Source organism: Schistocerca gregaria, chromosome 3 (assembly GCF_023897955.1).
Source record: "Schistocerca gregaria isolate iqSchGreg1 chromosome 3, iqSchGreg1.2, whole genome shotgun sequence".
NCBI lineage: Eukaryota > Metazoa > Arthropoda > Insecta > Orthoptera > Acrididae > Schistocerca > Schistocerca gregaria.
This window is the reverse complement of record NC_064922.1, coordinates 651,876,676-651,900,981: the sequence shown is the minus strand read 5'-3', so window position 1 is coordinate 651,900,981 and position 24,306 is coordinate 651,876,676. Positions and strand designations below refer to the sequence as shown.

The following is a 24,306-nucleotide window of genomic DNA, read 5'->3' as shown; positions in this document are numbered from 1 at the left end:
TTCTGATGTCCATCAAGCTTGACAGCCAATAGTTTTCGTATGGATCCCAGTCATATTGGAATTTTGGGAAATGAACAAGTTGGCCACCAGAATGTTGATTGTGGAAAGGGGGGTCCCAGAACTGGACCGTTGGTCATTTATGTGCTATAGATTGCTGGAAGTATGGAACTCAGAATAGTCTGCCCACATTTCCCCAAGCAAACTGAGTGCAATTAAGGAGACCACGACCATGTGGCAGTCTTCCCTGCATGCTTCTTACAGGGAATCCATCAACCTCTGTCAACTTCGCATTGGCCACACTTGGCTGACCCAGGCTCAAATTTTCCAACATGAGGATCCTCCTTGCTGCCAATGCAGAGCCTGCCTGATGGTGGCCTACTTACTCATAGACTGCCCTAATTTGGCTGCTTTTAAGTAGCATCTAAGTCTTTCTGACACAGTGCCTATGGTGCTAGCAGACAGTGCTGAAGCAACTGATCCTGTGTTGTTTTTTGCCCACAAAGTGGTTTCTATTCATCCCTGTAATGTAGAGATTTTTGCCCTCATTGACTGCCTGGTGGGTTGGTGGGGCATGCCCCACCCCCACCCCCACCCCAAGAGGTCTCTTGTCTGCCCTTGCTCTGTAGCCCAGCGTGGTCTTTACCCTTTCCACTTTTTTATTTTCTCTATTGTTTTTCATTTCTTAGTTTTAGTGCCTTGTCTCGACTGATCTTTTAATGACTTGTCTGTCCTGTCTCCTTCTTGGCTTTTATCTCAGTTTTTTATTGTGATGGTTGCACTTAGACTTCCCAGGATTTACCTTTCACTTCCTTCCTTTGACAACCACTCCTGATTTACTACTTAATGGATGAAGGGACTGATAACCTTGCAGTTTGTCCATTTAACTCCAAACCAACCAACATCACTCCTGTCATTCATACAGTCATAAGGGAAGTTAGATAATTTTTTTTTTTCTCATTCAGCACATGCCTGGTTTAGATTCTTTGTAAGAGACAACATGCAGAAAATTACGTAGGGCTATACAAATAATTCAGGAAGTCACATCATCTACATAGACTTTGATAGCACTGAATGGGTTGATTGTTCCATAAATCAGGACGCAAAACCGAAATATAAGATGATGGAAATGCTATTTTCAAGTCAGATAATGAATCATCAACAGAAAGAATGGTAAGTAGTGTGTTTGTTGAAGTTGCTAAGTGATTTTTGCACCAAGAGATGAACTTTAAACTTCAGGTGGGGAAGGGGAGAACCATACACAGTTCATCCTGTGTTTTATTATAAAAAAAAAGTACCATACCAACATTTAATATACTGACAATAAATAGTGATAAAAACCTGAACTGAAAATCATTTAGGTTAGTTGGTTTTAGAAAAGGAATAGTTGGAAACTGTAGAGGCACACAAATCGACAAGTTAACATAGTTTGCATATTCTCATTTATTATTATCATGTTGGGTATTTTGAAATACCTTATCACTTTGGCAGAAAGTATTCATTACTCAAAATAAAGTAACTGGAACTATGTGTATAGTCGACACTCGTACTTCTTGTAGGTCTTTCTTATCACCACACATACAGGCACCACATATTCACTGATGAAAATAGTTGCCAGCTGTCTATTTGAATTTCAGAAATGTAGCGATGTTCACAGATGTGCTACCAAAAGCAAAATTAACTGCACTACCCTCTGGGTACTCATAATTTTGTTACAAAAAGGAGCAGTTGTGAAACTCTGACAATTTACCAATGGACATTAAATGTGTGGCAGACAGTAATGAATTCTTCCGTACAATAGATGAATTCTTAAAGAGAGATAAATAGTAAATTAGTGGTAAATGACCAGCACGTAGCACTGTTAACTACAATGTAATGAGAAATTAAATTGGATAGCTGCCGTGTTGGATATAAAGAGTTGATGCCGCAAGAATGAATCAAATAGTTTGACACAGCGGGAAAGGTGTGGATGTTATTTGACTCCCGAATTGTCCAGCATGATAACTGAACACGGAATAGACAAGATGTGACTTATTAACAGATTTCAGCGCAACTGTGTAACATGTGGAACATCCCATCTCGAAAGCTTGTGCAGGCACTAACCTTTACATGTGCCATTGTGTCAAAAATGTATCTTAATATATCAGTTTGAAGATAATCACCACCACCAGAGTCAGCTGCCATGGGCGACTGTGTATTAATGAACCGGTATCACCATTGACTATCATGTAGTATGATAGTGCATGAGTGGGCTACAGTGAAGCAACCCTCAGGGCTCAGCTTTCGTTTGCTGAGTACGGGCCTTCAACCCTGGGTCTCCTGAGCTGGTAAGTGCTGCCAGTTTCCTGTTACTGTAAGCTTTAGGCATGCTTCAATGACCACTGTATGGAGTGGCAGTGGAACATTGTGTGTTACAGGGAATGGGTATCTTGACCACCCGGATTGTGAGTATGATAAAAACCTCTATAAAGCAGCCCTCAGTGTCAAGGTGTGATGTGTGCTGATGAGATGCAGCGCCGTTGAGTTGGAAAAGTCATTATCAGGCAACCTGTGGGGAACCTGCCACACCTCAGTTGTATAAGGCTTACTCAGGCACGCGGAGCTCTGTCTGAGTGAACCCTTGTTTCCCTAGCTGCTCGTGGAACTGAGGTGGAACCTTTGAAATCATCATCTTTTCCTCCCAGTGGGAAGGGTGTACCACCTGAAAGTATTCACACCCAATCCTCCAAATGAATAAGGGAGCTAGCTCTCGTGGTAACCTGCATGAGTTGAATTATGGCAACAGTGCTCAAAGAGTCATAAATCAAAATACATTTTTAGTCATTAAGACGAAGGAGGGGACATTTAGAAAAGTGTCCCCCTCGTATATCTATAAAGGTTTGGAAGAACTTGCTGGAAGCCCAAAGTCTGTTAAGCAGCTGTGGGATGGTTCACTACTGGTTGAGACTAACAGGACAGTTCATGTGAAACTACTTATGAAGCCTGAAAAATTGTGTGAATATGATGTAACTGTTAAACTGCATAACTTCCTTAACTCTAGCAAGGGTGTGGTCACATGCTGTGGCATTATGGATATCGACATAGCCGTACGTAAACAGGATTGTCCATTACAGGGGATAGTGGATATAGAGCAAAGGATGCATAGGAATAACGGAGAAATTGAGAAGACCGCCACCTTCATTGTGACCTTTAATTCTCCAACGTTGTCTGACCACATCATGGCAGATTTCTTCCGACTCTGGGTGAGGCCTTACGTACATAACCCTGTGCGTAGCTACAAATGGCAGCATTTCGGTTACACTGCACTGAGTTGAGGGGTGAAGTGACATCTGGGAAATATGGAAAGCATCCCATGAAGATGGGACTGACTGTCCATCTCCAGCAGTCTGTATTAGCTGCTCTGGGGGCCACCAAGTCTGCAGCCGAGACTGCCCTGTTTTTGTAGAGGAACGAAAAATTCAGGAACTAAAAGTCACCAAGCAGATATCCTATGCTGAAACCAAAAAGGAATATAAAGTGATGAAACCTCCCATCTTTACCACTCCTTTTGCTTCCATGGTGCAGAAACTGACACAGATGTTGTCCAGTGTACAGCCATCACCACCAGAAATTGTACTTGCATGTCTACATCCCAAGGCAAAACGAGTAAGGATAAAGCAATCCAAGCAGCCGCCACAGAAAAGACCAGCAACAGTTCTGTAGTGAATGTCAAGAAGGCACACAATGGGCAGAGTGCCCCCTTTCTCCCTCATCCTCGAAGGGACAGTGTGCAGGAAAAGGTTCACGGCGTTTGGGTCAAAAGCTGTTCCGAGCGCCATCAGACGTCATTCTTTCACATCTTGACTGATGAGGAGGACATCATGGAGTTAGGTGCTTTGGATCCATGCAGCCCCTCCACTCCCTCTCGCTGTACAAGTGCTTCAAATCCACAGTGCAAAGATAGGGGTAAATTAAAACCACATCGATGAAATGGCTCCCATCCTACTGTGGAACTCTCAGGGGCTCAAGACGCATGTGGAGGAACTCCATCTCTTATGTTAATGTAGTTCATTGTGTCTGTGTCTCCAGGAGACTCATTACATCAATCGTACACCCCTGAGCTATAAGGCTCTGTACAAAAAAGACAACCTAAGTGGAGAGAGAGCTAGAGGAGGCACAGGTTTTTTCATCAGTACAGATTACCACTCCTCACCTCTCTCACTTATGATGACTTTACAAGCAGTTGCTGTATCAGTGCATGTGCATTATCCATTGGCAATATGTTCCCTTTATTTGCCCCCACATGATGCACTTAACGAAGAGGCACTAACCAACATTATTACACAGCTCCCCCCCCCCCCACCCCCCACCCACCCACCCACCCACCCCCTCCCCCTTTATCCTCTGTGGTGATTTTAATGTACACAATGTGCTTTGGGGCTCTGCAATTACCTGCCCCAGGGGTAGAGCAATTGAGAGACTTCGCATGTCTTCGTGTGCGTACTTGCTAAATGCAGGACAGAGCACTTACGTCTGCACAGCAACTGGGTCATTCTCTGCCATTGATCTCTTGCATTGCTCTCCAGCCCTTGCTCACACTGCTCAGTGGGAAGTGGTCAGTGACTTGCACGGAAATGATCACTTCTTGATCGGGATTCACCTTCAAGGTGGGGTAAAGCCCGAAAGGAGACCGCTGCCATGAGTGCTCGGTAGCCAGTTAGCCCAGTTCAGACATCATGTGGAAGTCGAGGCATGAGTTGATCATGCTACCAGAATTATCCACCATGCTACTGCAGCATCCATTCCACAGTCAACGGGACAACAGAAGAGGTAACATTTCCCTCGGTGGAGTGCCGAATGCCGCCTTGCAATCAAGACCAGGCGTGCAGCTCTGCATAGGTTCAAGTGACAGCCAACTGCAGAGAATCTTGCAGCCTTTCGGATGGTAAGAGCAAAGTGCCGCTGAATTATTTGAGAGAGCGAGTTGAGGTCGTGGCAACAGAAATCCTGGACACCATTAATTGTTCCATCAAAAAAAGTTCCATTGTGTGGGAGACCATCAGGAGAATTTCTGGGAGAGGAGGCAGGTGCCCCCCTGGCTGCTGTAATGGGGAAGGGCACTCTCCAAACAATTCCGCAAGACATTGCCCAGACTATGGCAGCGTATTTTGCTACAGTTACTGCAACAATCAGGATCCATGTTTCCAGCACCATAGAGCATCTCTGATGAAAACTACAACTACCCATTTTCCATGTGGGAGCTGGATTCTGCATTGTCTGCGGCTCGGGACAGCACTTCACAAGGCGAAACAAAGATATCTTCCTTGCACATTTTAATGCCATTTGGGTGTCAGGTCACTCTCCCAACTTGTGGCGTAAGCCAATTTTAATTCCACTCGTAAAACCTGGGAAAGGCCATACATACCCAAGTAGTTAATTCCTTAAACATATTAACTAAATTAATATGTAATTAAAATCTCTGATTTTACAAAGAGTGTTTTTTCAGAGGTTTTTTTTTTCCATGGGCATATGTGCTGTGGCCTGTACCAGTAAATTGTTGCCATCCACTTTGTGCCTGCCCTATAACAACACAGTGAGGTCAGCATATATTAGAATCATTGGATTACATAAAAAACAAAACTACAAAAGAGTGGGTCAACATAGTTTTTAGTGAGAATGTGTATGAATGAAGAAACCAGTTTCACCAACTTAAAGAAAATTTAATGGAAAAAATCGGGCAGGTTATTGGTAATACATGTCCTAGGATTTTAAAGTTTGACGTGTTGAAAGGAAATATTTTGCAGTAAGACTGAAGTTGCAAGTTTGAAATACAAGAAGCTGTTTGTGGACAAAATGCTAGAAGGATATTCTTCGTCTCTACCGGAGATGAATTCTTCAGTAGCTTTGATGTTTTGTTCAGTGTTCTGTTTCCTGAAACCCTTTATAATTTCTAGTTCACTTTTGTGTTTTGACATTAAGGTTTTGTGTTTTGTTATGGTTATGTCTCTGTTGGCCTTTTCAGTGAAATGTAATGAAAGTGTCACTCTGAATCACACTTCAGCCATTCTTCCTGTCCTTGTCACATCTGAAGTGCTGGTTTAAGCTTTACTCTGTTCAGGCTTGTGTCATTTTGAATTTTATCTGCAGTTTGATAGGAAACAGGGCAGATGACTTACTGTTGTCACTGTTATCACTGTTAGCTGCAGCAAAAATTTCGCAATTACCGAAACAATTGTCTGTCATCTTGCATTATTTGATATCAGAACTTGCACATCTTGTGTTGCCGAATACGGAACACCAACCTCATATTTGTCATCTGTATAATGATGCCAATTTTCTTATTTGCTATAGAGAATATATTCTTGAAGAGATTCTTACTTGGTTATGCCCACCCCCTCATAAATAATAATGTATCTTAAGGAACACTGGAGGTAGTTTTTCTGTGGAGTTACTTACTTGATATTATGATGTTACTGAAACATTATTTATGCCACTTAGTAGAAGAGTTAGTGGCTAATGGTACTGTTCTTGGCAGGCATTGGTTCCTGTTGGGGAGGACAACAGTTTAAATCCCTAACTGGCCAACCAGATTTAATTCTTTTGTTGTCTTCCTAAATATCTTAGGCAAATGCCAGGATAATTCCTTTGAAAATAGATATATATGATTTTCTTTTCAATCCTTATGAAATCTGAGCTTGTGCTCCATCTGTAATTACCTTGTCATTGACAGGTTAAGCCTTAATCTTTCTTTCTACTGTACTTAGCCTGCCATTGACACTACATAGTGTAGTGCAGTATATTGCTTTGGTGAAGTGGTGTGTCGCACAAGCATTTCTCAAACAAATGAATGTGATTGCCGCTAAAAAAAAGTTAAATTTTGCAATGAATTACATAATCTACTGTTTGGATGTATTTTTTTATTTATGCATTTGTATCGAAATAGATGGACACAGTGTATCTGCAAGCCAAAATTATGAAAACCATCGTACCATATTAGCAGTATCTGCTGATTGGGCGGTTTATTCCACATTGTCAGGTCCTGCCTCAAGTATATAGTGCGAGCCATAGAGGAAGAGCAGCTGTGAATGCACATGAAATCATAGGTGCAAGAAAATTTTGTTATATATTCTCTCATTTGGACTCCATTAATAAGAGAGACCATTTTTTGACTTAGTTCATATCAATATAATTGTGAAGTTTCAAATGTTGACATATTTGCATATTGAATGGTTATTATAAAAAAGAGCACAGTATATTGTGTGTTATGTAACAGAAGCATTTTATTTATTTTGAGAACTGGATATGGAACTTCCAGTAGTAACTGTAGTACATTGAGAAATGTAGTTTGGTCAGAAGAGGTTGGCAAGTGTGCTGAAATTGTAAGGCGAGCACCACTGAACAATGGAAGTCTTGACTCCCGATCAGACTTTACTTCGCCATGTGATATCACAGTAAAGAACTGGTGGAACATCTCGATAGTGACTAAAGTAATTCAAAGTGCTGATGCCTATGCATATAATTTGAACTATATTAATGTATAATTTGAACTATATTAATGTTTATCTCAGTCGGGATTAATTTAATAATCTCTCACTTTCAGTGCACATTCTCTGCTAGAAATTGGCCACTATAACATTTATAGCTTAATTAATAATGTCACATGGAATAAAATCCAATATGTTCACTGATATTTTATGAGCTGAAAGAACCCCTTTGAACATATCTGATCATCAGCTTCTGAGGGCAGTATATGAAAAGTCTTGTAACCAAAAAATCACCCTGGTGATTTATGCTGCTTACAAGTAGTCACAAAGTTGATACAATTACAGGGTTAGTCAAAATTATGTTAACACTCAAATGGCAGAAACAATTGATTAACTTTACATACATCTATAACATTGAATGTGTTAAATGATATGCTGCGAGCAGACTCAACATGTTTGCCATCATGTTCAACACATAAAAATCAACACTTAACAGCAGCATTTAAGGCCTGTACACACATTTCACTGAAATAGATGATATCACATCCCTTATACATTACTGTAGGTCATTGATATCACAAACAGTCCTACTAAAAACACGCTCCTTTACCATGCCCCATAACAGAAAATCCCACAGTGTTAAGTCAGGAGTTTGTGGAGACCAACACATTGGTCCATTACAACCACTTCATTGATCTGGAAACATCGCTTCGGCATCGTCTGTAACAGTTACAGGTTCAGTGTGGTGGAGCACATTCTTGTTGGAAATACCCTAAACAGCAGATTTCTTGTGGTTGTTCATCAGTGGTGCACTGCTGCAACATCTATAAGTAGACATCAGAAGTTTCTCTTCATGTATTGATAAAGTAAGATCCAATTACTTCTGTGCCAGTCACAGTGCACCAGACATTAAGTATGGGGGAATCATGTTCGTGCTCCTGAATGACTCGTGGTTTTTTGGTGACCCAGAAAATCATGTTTTGTTTCTTCACAAATCCACTTGTGTGAAAGGTAGCTTCTTTGTTGAATACCGTTACATTTAGAATACCATGCTGGATATTCTTCATCTCTCTCTCTCTCTCTCTCTCTCTCTCTCTCTCTCTCTCTTTTAAGGAATTCCTGTTTCCAAACTGCATCGTACACTTGATTTCAAAGAATTCTTGGATATGGCAGTGTTGTTTTTCGCACCTTCCTGATCTTGGATGTCCTGCATTGCCTCAATAGTTCTTAGCTATTGATTCACTATCCACAAACTTCTTGTAAGTGCAGTACACTGTTAAATGGCATGGTGACTCGTGTCCAAAACCCTGTCTAAACTGCTCACGGACAAGAGTGTGAAAACCACACACTTCCATCAGGCTTGCTGCAAATCTTCTTTGCTCCAGAGTTTCTGCAATAAACTGCTGCTTGACTGCATAAGTCAGTTTACATATCTCAGACAACGTAGTGGTCACAGCAGATGGTCACCACCATTGTTGATTGATTTATTCGTGTAAACTGCACATAAACAAGCATCTCCAACAATGTTGAGGAGTTTAGTCCTGAGATTCCAGATAACTGCTTATTTATTTCTGAATAATTAATCTGGCTTTTCTAAAACCGCGAAACTCATTCTTGCTTTACAATTATCAAGAGGTATTACAGAGAGTTTGTGCTCTGTGGTTTTATATCATAGGAAACTTGACAATCTTTGTCCCTGCTATTAAGTATCAAAGTTTTATGCGGAGTTTGGGACACATTATTTTCCCTTATGCACATTAGGATTACTTGTAATTGTATTGTATTTTATTTGCATCATCAGACACATTTTGTAGATCATCTGATTGTATCATACAGGAGACGTGTCAGTTTCTGTCTGGGTACTTAATTCCTTGTAACGTTCCCTCTTTCTGTTTATTTAAGTTTGATTTGTTTGATTGTTATTCTTTATTTCTATTATTCGAAATCTTTTTTTTTTTTATTTATTTTTTTATTAAATTGAGCCTGAAACTTACGTAATAAATACTTCGCGTGAAGTACGATTTGCTGCATAAACAAAAATTAATTTTGGAAATGTAATCCACTGAATATTAAAAGTAAAGCTTTTGAACAACGCGCGTGACTGACTAGATACATTCAGAGGGTACGTACATTTGCGTGCGAGTGGTTGCGGTCTGATGAGAAATTTTCATTGTGAAATAATTTCGTCGTAACACACTCGGAGATTGCGAACGTACATTCAGAGTAGAGGCACGTACGTTCTATCATTCCCCGTGGCCTGGGTAAAAGAATGGCAATTATTTAAATCTAAGAGTATTTCTTTTGCATCGGACTAGTATTTTTATAAGAAAAAGAAGATTGCAGGTTCTGAATGTCTCGGCAAAACGAATCGGAAGTAATTTTAGCGGCCACGAAAGGAAAGTAGAGAGCACAATCACGCACCTCTATTGTTGAGCAGCGCCGTTTTGAAGATCTTCGGTTCCATCTAAAACTCACCTTCTCTGCTTAACATAAATACTCCATAGGCATGGGAATAAGGCTTGTTGTGCGATGAAAATAATATAAAACACATCTTGCGTCTTTTAACTCTTTCATTTACCACACACACACACACTAGTAATTAGACAGTACGACATCCCACCAGCCCATCAGAACAAAAAGTAGTCGTTCATACAAGAAATAAAAAAAACGAAGGGCGAAATTGTTCCTATGTCTCTCAAAGATAAAAAGTTTACCAGATATTTCTCTGGTGTGTCACTGGAACAATTTTTCAGCACCTTTGCGATTAAATCACAATATTTTCAGTTCCTTTACATCCTTAACACACTATATTTACAAGCACAGTTTTATGCTGAACGCAGTTATTATATTGTTTCGCTTACAACGCACCAACACTTGATGTCTATACTTCCCAGTCATTATTTTATAAATACAATATTATATACTACACTCTGATATTAAATAGCTCAAATGATCGTCTCATCATTCTTGTCCGCAGTTCGTGGTCTTGCAGTAGCGTTCTCGCTTGCCGCACCTGGTGTTTGCTTCCCGGCGGGGTCAGGGATTTTCCCTGCCTCGAGATGACTGGGTGTTGTTGTGTCGTCGTCATCATCATCATTCATCCCCATTATGGTCAGAGGAGGAAGGCAATGGCAAATCACCTCCGCTAGAACCTTGCCTAGTCAGCGGTGCAGGTCTCCCGCATCGTCCCCTACGCTCCTCAGAGTATGGGACATCATCATCACCATTCATAAATTCATCCATTGAGTACTAACACTTTCCCATCATGATATCATGTAGTGTTCCGTGCACCAATTTCCATGGTCAGTACATCACTATCCAGGAGTTTATTGTGGATTTTCATTCTCATGTACTGGGGTGTCTGTTGGTAATGTTTGGGCAGAGTTTTGGAAGCATGACGTTTTCTTTTTTCCTAGTTTTGTACATATCTTTGAAATGGTTTCCTTCAGTTTTCTCAGGATTACTGTGTAAAAGGAGGATAATTTCAAGTATGTACAGTGCAAGGACAGCTAATATTTTTAGGTTCTTGAATAGTGGATGACTAGATGTTCCTGGAGGGGTAGCACATATTTTTCTAATGATTATTTCTTAAAGTAGTCAGATTCATGAGTGGCTTGAATTCCCCAAACATTAAATTATATCTAATTATCATTTACAGCTGGTAATTTATAAAGTATTTTCTTACAACAGACATGTAGGAATCAGCCTCACTCTCTTCTTTCTTTCATTTCCTCTGCTCCATCTGTATTTATTAGTAATGTACTGGTACAACAGTACTTTTCAACTAACATCAAACCATAATTATAATGTTATAAATAACAACTAGTCTCAGTGTACTGTATAAGCACTCATATAATATTACAATAGTGAATAAGGACACAGCTCTTTTACTACAATACTGCCTTTAGTGTATGGTTTTCAAAACTAATATTAATCTTCCTTTGAATGTCAGATAACAGTTTGGCCAAGATTTTACATTTTGAACAATGGAAAATCCAGGATGGAATGTAACAATATTATGAAAAGGAAAGTAGATACTCACCATATAGTGGAGATGCTGAGTCGCAGATACGTACAACAAAAAGACACAATTCAAGCTTTCGGCCATTAAGGCCTTCATCCTTGACAAAGAGCTTAATGGCCAAAAGCTTTAATTGTAAGTGTCTTTTTGTTGTGCCTACTTGCGACTCAGCATCTCCACTATATGATGAGTAGCTGCTCTCCTTCTCATAATATTTTACCTTTTTAACTGTTTTAAGTACTTGTCATCTCATAATTCATTTCATTAGTGTTGCAGGACATCTGATTTGTTTTCTATCTGTCTTTTTCCGATTCAAATTGTTTGGTCTTGATAGAGGAAAAGCCTGTTTGTATATTACTTGGAACAGAGGTGTCAGTTTTCTTCATACTACGTGTACAGTACCATTATCCAGTAACTCTCCTACTGACAAGGGAAAGACCTCAGGCATGGCCAACTGATTTAGCTCATATTTGGCAGATTTTCTTGTGTACAACCTAAAATGAAAGGCACTAAAATATTTTCGCTCAACGCTCATTGAATTTTGAGGAAATCACCCTTGGAGTTCATGATGCACAATTGACTCAAAATAGACAGGGGCAATAGAGAATTGAAAATTAAGCATTTTTCATCATCATATTGCTGTGTGAGTGTCGGAGGAAGGTAACTCTGTTTAAGTGATTTTAAGGGAGGGATGGAAGAAGGTATTTTATCATGTAAATTTTGTGTTTCAGTGCCTTAGTACAATCTGTATTAAAAAATCTCTACATCACTGAAGAATATATTTAAAAAGCTATCTAAAAGTAGTTCTTACCAACTCCTCAGTAGTGACTGTTTAAAATAGTGCTATTGAAGGATGTCATTATCTAAGCATATCATTCTAAATAGAGATTTTTACACTTTGGAGATACATGCTTGGCTGAGAAAATGTAGCATAAAAAGTTAATTTCCACATTAAAGACAGATCAACTCCAGTTAAAATAAAAGCATATGAGTGGATTTTTGTACTGACGTCACCACAGAATGTTCACTATCTCATTAACTTGATCACAACCATTGCCACCACAGTCTGGATCGGAAGCTTTGTTCTTGAAGACTTGAGTAAAATGCAGGATACTGTTGTTTGATAGTGTCAGTGTGGCAAAGATTCATAAGATCTTTTTGTTTTCTCTTCCTGAGATATGTTCCTGTGGCTCTCACACAGCAGAATATGGGATCTGCAAATTGTTAAAATTGCCGCTTGTTTACCCACAAGGTAAAGCCTGTCAAATAAATCTGAAAAAAGAAATGCTACCACTGTTCACAATTTGTAGTTTGAGGGTGGACGTAAGCAAATAAGAAAACTGATGACAGTTTTCAGAAGAGGAATAAGAGACACACAGATTAACATTCAAAACATATTATTATGTAAAATATGGTAATTGACTGAAAAGTATTTAGCTATCATTAATGAGTATATGCCTTCTGTTCTATTGTGTAGGCCACTCAGAATGAATAATTTATTTTCATACTTTATCCATTAATTTAAGCTATTTACTTTCCTTGCTATTATAATCCTTCCTGTTTATTGTTCTGCAACTCTCTCCACCACAAGGCACACAATAAACTTACGAAATGAGAACAGTTTCGAATATGTAAGGATAGAATAATTGTTTATAATAAATCTTTGAAGTGTTGTCTGTAAGTTTGTCATGAAGGGTTTTTGCATGGCAGTTAATACCTTGGGTGAAAGCATTACCATCTATTTTGTATACATGTTGGCTGGGATACCCTAAATTAGTAGGCAGTATTACAAGTATTCGAGGTGAAAAAATGTGGTTTTGCCACTTACATGTCGGTCATGCAATGACGCCATACTGAGGTAAAGCTGGCATCAGCGCAACGGTTGTTCAGAACAGCACTGTACTCTAGTAGTCGTGATTCTATATGAGATGGTGTGCCCTTGCCTACTTTTGTCCTTTCTTTAATATGTTTCTCTGTTCACTGCAAGACTGAGTTTTCAAGGATGATGTAATACAGTAAAACTTTTTCAAAAGTGGGATCACCTGGTACTAAAATTATTTTCCAAATTTTACAAATTCCTGGATTACACAGAACTTGCTAGAGTACATAAAATTTGTCAGGTATCATGCACAAAAGTATAAATCTGTAATTGTGCACATATATACATACCTTCACTCCTCCATAGTAGATGTTCGTGTACTGTCTATTGCACAGTAGGACACTAGACTATTACACTAATTGATAAAATGATATGGCATTTCTGTATTTTTACTGTAACTTTAAGTTCTTTTGTTGTTGTATATACATACACATTATTCCTGTGCTTATTTTCTTTACATTTAACATTTTTCACAAAATATCAAAGAGGAAAACCTGTTTGAATTTCCTGTTCAAAATAGTTTTTTCTGTAGATGCCTCAAACTCCATATTTTCAAGCACTTTAGTAACTTTCAGAGCCTCACTCCGCAACACGGGTCCAGACAAAGGTAAGTTTTTTGCCCATGCACTTACGAACTGTTCCCACATTGCCTTGTTAATTTCTTCATTTATCATCTTCTGTGCCTTTCTTTTCATTTGTTCATCCTCTTTCATCCATTCATCCTTCATCTTATCCTTTTTTCTCAAAATGTTATACATTTTTTGTTTTATTGCATTTTGAATGTAACATTATTTCGCACACAGAACTTTTTGTCACTTGCCTCGATCCCCTTAATCCTTTCATTAAGTGTTAGCTACACATACTTTCATGTTATCACCTACAGTGCTCCTAGTCAACTGAAACTGGCAGAAAATGATGCAGGTAGTGCATTTCATTGGAATACTTGAACTTATGGGGTAAAACCAATGTTTAACAGAACAATACCCACCTCTTTCACCAAGCAGATTGCAGCAGAGTGTTCGTAGGCATGCCGCAACGTTTCAGTAGTAATGCAATGTGTCAGTAGTAATGGACAACAAGAAACATGGACATACAGAGGGCTCATGAGCGAAACTTGTCCTAGGACGTACTGACACTGTGCATAACATGTTTTGTTGTGGCACACAGCAAAGCAGTTGGATGTCCACACCCACAGTGCTACACTGCGCTAAACCTCTTTTCTTGGCTTTGCATCATTGTCAGGGCTGCACAGTATTTGTGTTAAAAATAGCGTCCTTGTAAAGTCCTGAATAACTTATGTATAACGTAATACAGTAATACTCTATAAGGTCTTTTCCACATTATACAAGAATTATTAATTAAGTCTTAAATTTTGCATTCCATTTCTGTGTTGATCACATTCCGATTTATACAAAAAACTAGCATATAACAGTGTATTGAATGCGTCGAGACTGAATTACTTGTACAATTTGGCCAGATTTCCAAATATTACACATTCTGCTTTGACCAAGGTTTACTGTATTTACCAAGTGGATTGTTCTTCTGACAAAGACCCACATGTACGTTGTTTTACTTGTATTTATAAACAGTTCATTTACACTGAATTTTTGATCCCACCTCATGTTCTTCCTAATTGTTGCCAACAGTTTACAGAGAGAGATAATCCATTTCCATTATAACAGTGTCATCTGTTTATTTAGAGAGTGAGTGAGAGAGAGAGAGACAGAGACAGAGACAGAGAGAGAGAGAGAGAGAGAGAGAGAGAGAGAGAGACCTAGTTCTTACACTTCGAGGCAGTACTTGCTGAAAATTCACAGCAAAAATTAACAAGCTTATTGTCCACTGTTTCCTTCTTATACCGTTGTGACAGGTTACGCAGAAAAACAAATATTCTCATGCATATACATGATCAAAAGCCTTGAAGTATAGGAACACTGTGGTTGTAACTTTCAACAAAACACAAGAAAAATAAATTTAGTTCCCATCAAATGAAAAACATAATTATATAGCTATAATGTGATGATATTTGCTGTGGAAACAACTGTAACTAAATGCACAATGCATTAATCTACTACAGTAATTTTTGTCTCACATCTACAACTACATTTTCTGTTGGTTACTTAGACTATCAGCTTCGTTTTTTGCCCTTGTAATAGTTCTATTTTTCTTACTGTTGCTTTATTTCAGGTAAATCTTGATGCAAAATCCATAGAGCATCTGAGATATTTGGAAGGTCTTTTAAGACCATTGATTGATACATATGCTATTAGCGCAGAAGTTCTGAGTCGCCTTGTAGGCCGGCAGTTGCTCGAGAAGGAACTGGTTCAAGAAATTCTAGCAGAAATCAAAACACAGATTGACCTTGGTCGCTGCTTCCATGGTAAGTTGATCTTGATTTTAAATTGTGTGGAACCTGAAAACATGACAAATCATTTTCTTCATAGTAATGTAGCTGTTGACTGAGTAGAGCTCTATTATAGATACATCTTTCATGATAAAAATAGTGGCGTATAACTCTGTGGTCCCTCCCACCACTGTGTCTCTGTTTGTACTTAGCACATATTGTACACTCCATGAATTACTTTTTGTAATGTAAATTCCATACTTATGTCTCTAGGCAAATACTGAATGTTAAGGAGGCTATGAAGCGACTTATTGTTAATTTTACCTGAAACTCAGAAGTGTCCGGAAGTTATCCCGATACAAATGCAAAATCTGTTTTGTTCTATAGATGTTTTTAGCTGTCATCATTAACTTGTTAATGCCGGGAATCAGGAATTTGCATCATACCAGTGTGACTCTAATAAGGTTTACTGCTTTCAAGTGCTAGTGCTAGTAGGTGCAGATTGTACAGGAAGCTACCAACACTTCTGTCATGGGCTGCCATGTCCTGAGTGTTTTGGGTACTTCTAGAGTAACATTTATTTTTTATTTTTTTCTTCCATGAAGAAATTTGTTCAGAAGAAATTGTGGAAGATTTTTGTGGTGTTGGGGATAAGTATGAGATGGAAGGAAGCAAGAGAATGAAACCTGGTTCAACACAGTGTCTTCTCTGTCAAGATATCATCAAGTGGTTGCTGAGGTGTATGTATGCTTTCAAAGATGTATCAAACAGTATCACATAGTCTCAGTCCATGAAATGCTGTGGGAACAATTGGGATTTAATCCAGTGAAAAAGTCTGAGATTCATCCCAAGATGTTAGTGCACAGCATGGTGAGCAAGAACTGTATACCATTCTGCTATTCTCCCCTTGTTGACCAAATTCTGGGGGCCAGTATGTGCTTCACCACTGAGATGAACAAATTACTTTTGTTGCAAGCTGCACAGCAGTACTGTGAGTTACCAGATTCAGTTATGGTGGTTGATAAATTGCCTCTATAGATAGCATTTTGGACAGCTTCTGTTTAGAGGTGTAGGGTCAGATGTATTGACCACTAGACATGCACTGCAAACAAGTTGTGGCAATATATCTGGCAAATACGTATAGCAAGAGTGTAGTGATATCTGTATACAGAGTAGTGGTCTCGAACTTCCTTGCATCATCTAGACAAGCAGCTTTCAGTTGGAGCTTATTCCCAAAAGTCAAAAACATATTACATGACTGACATCCAATTCACATTCAATGTTTCCTTGATATAGCATTTTAACTGTTGAGAACAGATCCTAGCAGTAGGAATCAACCAATTAGTCTTCTGTCCATGACACTGGAAATTTATTTAGTACTACGCTTGTTAATGAACGGAAGAAGTATTAGGTTTTAACGTCACATCAGTATGGATAATGTACACTTGTAGGTGGCAATCACCTTTCTCACTCACAGTTGTCCAACATTAAAGAAGAATTTGAAGTGAGGTTAATTAGGAAATAACTTTGTGTTGTCAGTAGCAATCCAAGTGAATCTATGAGCTGATCACTATCACAGAAATTTTACATTAGTATTAGTGGTGTCTGGAAGAAAGGAGTACGTACTTAATGTCCTTTGGGTATTGAACAATGTCACACTTGCAGTGGAGCCTCATACTAGGGCTAACACTCAAGATGAAGTTCTGCTGTCTGTTATTGTCATGCTGATAATTTATCAATCATTCCATATATACTGCACATTTGATGGTTCATTCATTAGCTAGGGCATGTCAAGTTCTCTTCGGCACATGGCATTTTCACATCCACCTCTGTAGTAATGGTTTTGGAAAACAAATTTTTTAAAGTGAGGTTGTTATGCCTATGTTCAAACTTCATGAGATTTTTTTTTGTCAATAAGGGCAGTGACCTCTCCGGCAACTCTCAGTAGTAGTGATTAAATAAATCTTCTGAAGCCCCGAGGGTGCTACTCAACTTTTGCCGGTGTTCGTCGTCAGTTTATGGATTTCAAATTACAAGCACTGAATAGAATGTGTACTTCTTACATGATTAGTTCATTTGTGTGTTTATATACTTCGAAAGACTTTTGTCAGTTTACATGTACAAGTTAGTAATACCAATTTACAACATTGTAAACTGGTACATAAATTTCAGTGTGTACCACATTTACATTGTAAAAATATTTATGTACTTTAATTCTATCCCTGCTGATTTTAAGTGTATCTGGTGCAGCAGTTAAACAGGTAATTTGGCGACCCTGGCAGTATCACATTTCATTAGGAGTTAGAGAACAGGAGTGGTGCTGCCTGGACAACAAGACCTTGCCATTGACCCCAATACCGATATTCAGTCGAGGTGGTGTTGCGGACCAGTGAACAATGCACTAGTGCCATGAAGGTGTTTTACAAAAACAACAACAGCTACATGGCCACACAGCATGTATTTCGTGCTCATTAGAATCTCAGTCCCATTGGCATATGGCATCAAAGTGTGTGTACAGTAGTTGAGGAAATGGTTTATGCAGTAAGAAAGGTGGGAGGAAGTGCAAAACAGATTTGCACTCTACAGATTGTTGCAAGAGTGGAAATCTTTTGCCAGAGTCCCAGGCATTCTGCAAGCAACCATGTGCTTCAGCTTGGCACATCAGATCATAGGATACAGTGAATATTTCATGGCAAACTGCAGTACCTCCCGTACAGAAGCAGGCAGTGCAAAAACTGAATTCGGATGGGCTCCCAAAGAGACTGCGCTTTTTCCGGGAGTTGTTGGAACTCATGAACAACAACCCATGCGTGTGCGACAATCTGATCGTGAGCGATGAGGCCAATTTTTATTTGTCAGGCTTTGTTAACAAGCAAAACATAAGATACTGGTCATGTGAAATTCCTGGAATGCTTCATCAGACACCACTTCAGACACAGAAAGTGATAGTGTGGTACGGCATATCATCATTTGGAATTGAAGGGACTTATTTTTCTGAAGACAATTGCAGCAGTGCTGTTACTGTGAATACTATATGCAAAACTATGTTCACATGAAGCGCTTCCTGCTGTGATACCTCGATCTTCCTGTAACTACAGATTAGATTAGATTTACTTTCATTCCAATTGTTCTGTAGTGAGGAGGTCCTCCAGGATGTGGAACATGTCAGAAAAGCAACAATAAATGACAAATATTTGCATCTCAAACAAATAAGCTAATGTACCATTCCACAGGTCTCAAGTGGAATGATCGTCATTTTTTAATGAACCCTATATGAAAGAATCATTTTACAAATACTAATGCACTGACTTTAAAATAATAAAAAAAGATTTTTATTTATTTATAAGGTACTAAACATGTAATACAACTACTATAAAACTTACTTACAATGAACACATGACTGCACTGAAAAGGTGCAGAAGTTAGAGAGAATGCGTGTGTGTGTGTGTGTGTGTGTGTGTGTGTGTGTGTGTAAATAGAAAGAAACATTCCACATGGGAAAAATATATTAAAAAACAAAGATTCTGTGACTTACCGAATGAGAAAGTGCTGGTAGATAGACACAATAAAAAACACACACACAAATTTCAAGCTTTCGCAACCGACGGTTGCTTCTTCAGGAAAGAGGGAAGGAGAGGGAAAGACAAAAGGATGTGAGTTTTTAAGGGAGAGGGTAAGGAGTCATTCAAATCGCGGGATCGGAAAGACTTACCTTAGAGGGAAAAAAAGACAGGTACGCGCGAGCGCACACACACACACACACACACACACACACACACACACACACACACACACACACACACACACATATCCATCTGACCATATACAGACACAAGTAGACATTTGTAAAGGCGAAGAGTTTGGGCAGAGATGTCAGTCGAGGCGAAAGTACAGAGGCAAAGATGTTGTTTAATGGCAAGTGAGGTATGAGCGGCGGCAACTTTAAATTAGCGGAGGTAGAGGCCTGGTTGGTAACGCGAAGAGAGGATATACTGAAGGGCAAGTTCCCATCTCCGGAGTTCTGACAGGTTGGTGTAACTGGGAAGTATCCAGATAATCTGGACGGTGTAACACCGTGCCAAGATGTGCTGGCCATGCACCAAGGCATGTTTAGCCACACGGTGATCCTCATTACCAACAAACACTGTCTGCCTGTGTCCATTCATGCGAATGGACAGTTTGTTGCTGGTCATTCCCACATAGAAAGCTTCACAGTGTAGGCAGGTCAGTTGGTAAATCACGTGGGTGCTTTCACACGTGACTCTGCCTTTGATCGTGTACACCTTCCAGGTTACAGGACTGGAGTAGGTGGTGGTGGGAGGGTATATGGGACAGGTTTTACACGGGGGGGGGGGGGGGGGGGGCTGTTAAAGGTTAGGAGCTAGAGGGTAGGGAAGGTGGTTTGAGGATTTCATAGGGATGAATTAAGAAGTTACGAAGGTTAGGTGGACAGCGGAAAGACACTGTTGGTGGAATGGGGAGGATTTCATGAAGGATGGATTTCATTTCAGGGCAGGATTTGAGGAAGTCGTATCCCTGCTGGAGAGCCACATTCAGAGTCTGATCCAGTCCCGGAAAGTATCCCGTCACAAGTGGGGCACTTTTGGGGTTCTTCCGTGGGAGGTTCTGGGTTTGAGGGGATGAGGAAGTGGCTCTGGTTATTTGCTTCTGTACCAGGTCGAGAGGATAGTTGCGGGATGCAAAAGCTGTTTTCAGGTTGTTGGTGTAATGGTTCAGGGATTCCGAACCGGAGTAGATTCGTTTGCCATAAAGACCTAGGCTGTAAGGAAGGGACCGTTGGATGTGGAATGTGTGGCAGCTGTCATAATGGAGGTACTGTTGCTTGTTGGTGGGTTTGATGTGGACGGATGTGTGAAGCTGGCCATTGGACAGATTGAGGTCAACTCAAGGGAAGTGGCATGACATTTGGAGTAGGACCAGGTGAATCTGATGGAACCAAAGGAGTTGAGGTTGGAGAGGAAATTCTGGAGTTCTTCTTCACTGTGAGTCCAGATCATGAAGATGTTGCCAATAAATCTGTACCAAACTTTGGGTTGGCAGGCCTGGGTAACCAAGAAGGCCTCCTCTAAGCGACCCATGAATAGGTTGGCATACGAGGGGACCATCCTGGTACCCATGGCTGTTCCCTTTAATTGTTGGCATGTCTGGCCTTTGAAAGTGAAGAAATTGTGAGTTAGGATGAAACTGCCTAAGGTAATGAGGAAAGAGGTTTTAGGTAGGGTGGCAGGTGATCGGCGTGACAGGATGTGCTCCATCGCAGTGAAACCCTGGACGTGCGGAATATTTGTGTATAAGGAAGTGGCATCAATGGTTATAAGGATGGTTTCCGGGGGTAACAGATTGGGTAAGGATTCCAGGCATTCAAGAAAGAGGTTGGTGTCTTTGATGAAGGATGGGAGACCGCATGTAATGGGATGAAGGTGTTGATCTACGTAGGGAGAGAGATGTTCTGTGGGGGCTATAAAAGGACAGGTGTATCCGCACATACACAGACATCTGCACATACACAGACACAAGCAGACATTTGTAAAGGCCTTTACAAATGTCTGCTTGTGTCTGTGTATGTGCGGATGGATATGTGTGTGTGTGTGTGTGTGTGCGCGCGCCAGTGTACACCTGTCCTTTTTTCCCCCCTAAGGGAAGTCTTTCCGCTCCCGGGATTGGAATGACTCCTTACCCTCTCCCTTAAAAACCCACATCCTTTCGTCTTTCCCTCTCCTTCCCTCTTTCCTGAAGAAGCAACCGTCGGTTGCGAAAGCTAGAAATTCTGTGTGTGTGTTAGTGTGTTTTATTTATTGTGCCTATCTACCGGCGCTTTCCCGCTTGGTAAGTCTTGGAATCTTATTTCAGTTTCGTTTACGAACTACATTTAAAGCGAGTTTTACGTACAAGCCTTTCGTCTGCTTTCGTGTAAGCATGGCGCGCAATTTGTAGTGCCAGCACTGCAACTGGTAGGCGTGCCTTGAGTCCCCCCTCCCAACGGCTCCTCTCCCCTCGCCAGCCAATGCTTGCTTCCTCCTCTCCCCGCACTCCCCTCACAACTCTGCCGTCTTACAGTTAACACACTGTAGTGCGTGCTACCGCCGCTCGCGACGTGACTTGCTTAGTGCGTGCTACCGCCACTTAAATGAAAAAAAAAGACCAATTATCTCATTAGCGAAACAATGGCAAGAGACTGCTATTTGTTGTTACTTACACTGCTGCTTTCTCTGATAATGATCAACAAGAACCAAATAATTGCTGCGTATGATTGATTTTCTGAACGAGAGTTTAGCAAAAATTTTTCTCTGTTTGAAAATCTTTGCAGACGCCTCTTTAGTGCATTACATTCTGCACAGAAATTAGAGTCATCTTAGATTTGAAAATTTAGTCAGTTGCCATGCTTCATTTCTGACTGTGTCAGTATTCAGCATAAGAATAATACGAATATAAACATGACATGATATGTATATTCATCTGCGTTTGCTGTTGTCTTGGTCCAGTTTCGTAGTTTATTAGGCAGACAGGATTTAAATGAGAGAGCAGCAAACACAAAAGAATACATAGCATAATGTTTACATTTTTCTACCTTTTCTTTTAGTTTATTTACTGAGCAGAAGTTTGGGCACCAGTATTTATCTTTGTGCCTGCATAGCATACCTGTGTTGCGCTACATATATTTGATGGCAGAAGTTAGTTGTGGCGACACCTACCAACATTTTTCAGGACTTCCGCTTACTTTGCACGTGATACTAAGCCACAGGCGCTTTGTTGGATTACAAAAACTGGAAAAAAAATGCAGCTTAGATTCGAGTAAATACGATATATATATCAGTTGGTTCTACTGAGAAATTCATCAATGGAGTCGTAAATCCTTTAGGCTTCTCTTAAACTGAATTTCATTGGTTGTTAAGCTTTTTATAGCTGCTGGCAAGTTATTGAAAATGTGTGTTCCTGAATAATGCACACCTTTTTGTACAAGACTAAGTGACTTTAAATCCTTATGAAGATTATTCTTATTGCTAGTATTGATTCCATGAATTGAGCTGTTGGTTTGAAAAAGTGATATATTTTTAATGACAAATTTCATTAAAGAATAAATATATTGGGAATCAGTAGTCCGTATCCCTAGTTCCCTAAACAGGCTTCTGCAGGATGTTCTTGAGTTCACACCACATATAACTCTTACTGCACAAACACATTCTCCCAACAAGATGGGACCACATGCCATATTTTGTAGCATTTCATTAATGTGCTACGTATCATCTTACCTGCTCATCTCGAAGAATGGCTTTCAGCCTGTGATTTCTTCCTTTTGGGTCATTGAAATCTCAGATTTTCTGATGTTAACCAACACACACCTTCCAGAAACTGAAAGATCAAATTCAGGAGGAAGTTAATCAGATTAGAGTGACAGTCCTGCAAGATGTGATATCATTTTCAAGTTATGGGCATTTTAAATTTAAAGCATTGTAAATAAAATTCATGTTGTGGGTCTTTTATGTTGCTGTGAGTAATTTCTTGTAGCTGGTGGAGGTTCCAAAATTGCATTTCACTGCTGTACTTGTTATTTGATCATAATTCTTTTTTCCATCTACAAGAACCTATATTCTAATCTTAAAATTCTGCAATTTACTGTCTCAAAATGAAAATTGTGAATGCAGTTGGGTTTCTAAGGTTGAGAGTGTTATTCATTTCGACAAATTTCATCAAGTAATACAATGGCTTTAGTAGGGGTTCTGGAGACCTCCCTATGGAACAGTAGCCTGTCAAATAGCAGAGATTGAACATTGCTAAACTAAGGCCCAGGTTGAGACTACTATGAGTGCAGCTCTGCATGAGCGCATCTGAAACTAAGAGCCTAGGATCAGCACATCCAGTTCACATACTGACTGCATACGAGCAAAATTCTAAAATCCCAAGTCAGTACTGTTGTTTACCAGTCAATTTTTGTATCACTTGTAGTGCATTTGATACATTTAAATGTAGTTGAGAGGACTTCAGACAATGGACTTACTATGATGTGTGCATTATGTTTTGGTGGCAACGCATCCACACCATAAAGTGATCTGGGAGGATGATAATTTCATGCCTACTATCATCGTGATAACATAAGACGATCTCCGACAGTTTGTAGCACTGTACCATCTTTCAACTTCAGAACACTAACAGCTGCAGGTGCACACAGTAGCCATCTGCAGAGTTGAAACGACACTGAGGCATTGCCATAGAGATGTTTACAAAGTCATGTTACATTACTGGTTGAGTAAGATCCAGGAAGCTGCTGAGCCCAGACAGCTTCAAGAATGTGCTCACAATTTTACAAAAAAGTCGAAGATGCTATGAAAAGTTCTGAAAATGATATTAGCCATCACAGATATGATCAAAGAGCTAACAAATATATCCAAACAGAAATGGCGTAAACCGAAACTGTATGATTGTATGAAAATAAAATAAATTAACAGTTGCTCATATCTTGGAATCATTCAGAAAATAGATAGTAATGATGGAACCAGTATAGAAAAAACATAGACATGATAAAAAATGGTAAATCTATGTTACAATTTAACAATTCTTTTACAAAATGTTTTAATGTTTTGAT

The 24,306-nt window shown here is 39.6% G+C and overlaps 1 protein-coding gene across 6 annotated transcripts in view; it reads left to right on the top strand.

Annotated features, from left to right (window-relative positions):
- LOC126356100 (glycerol-3-phosphate acyltransferase 1, mitochondrial) overlaps positions 1-24,306 on the top strand; it is a 387,533-nt gene that overhangs the window by 350,788 nt on the left and 12,439 nt on the right. For all 6 annotated transcript variants that reach the window (XM_050006796.1, XM_050006798.1, XM_050006795.1 and 3 more), the window contains one exon: positions 15,548-15,740. In XM_050006796.1, the coding sequence (XP_049862753.1) occupies positions 15,548-15,740 (193 nt within the window). The remainder of the gene's footprint in view (positions 1-15,547; positions 15,741-24,306) is intronic.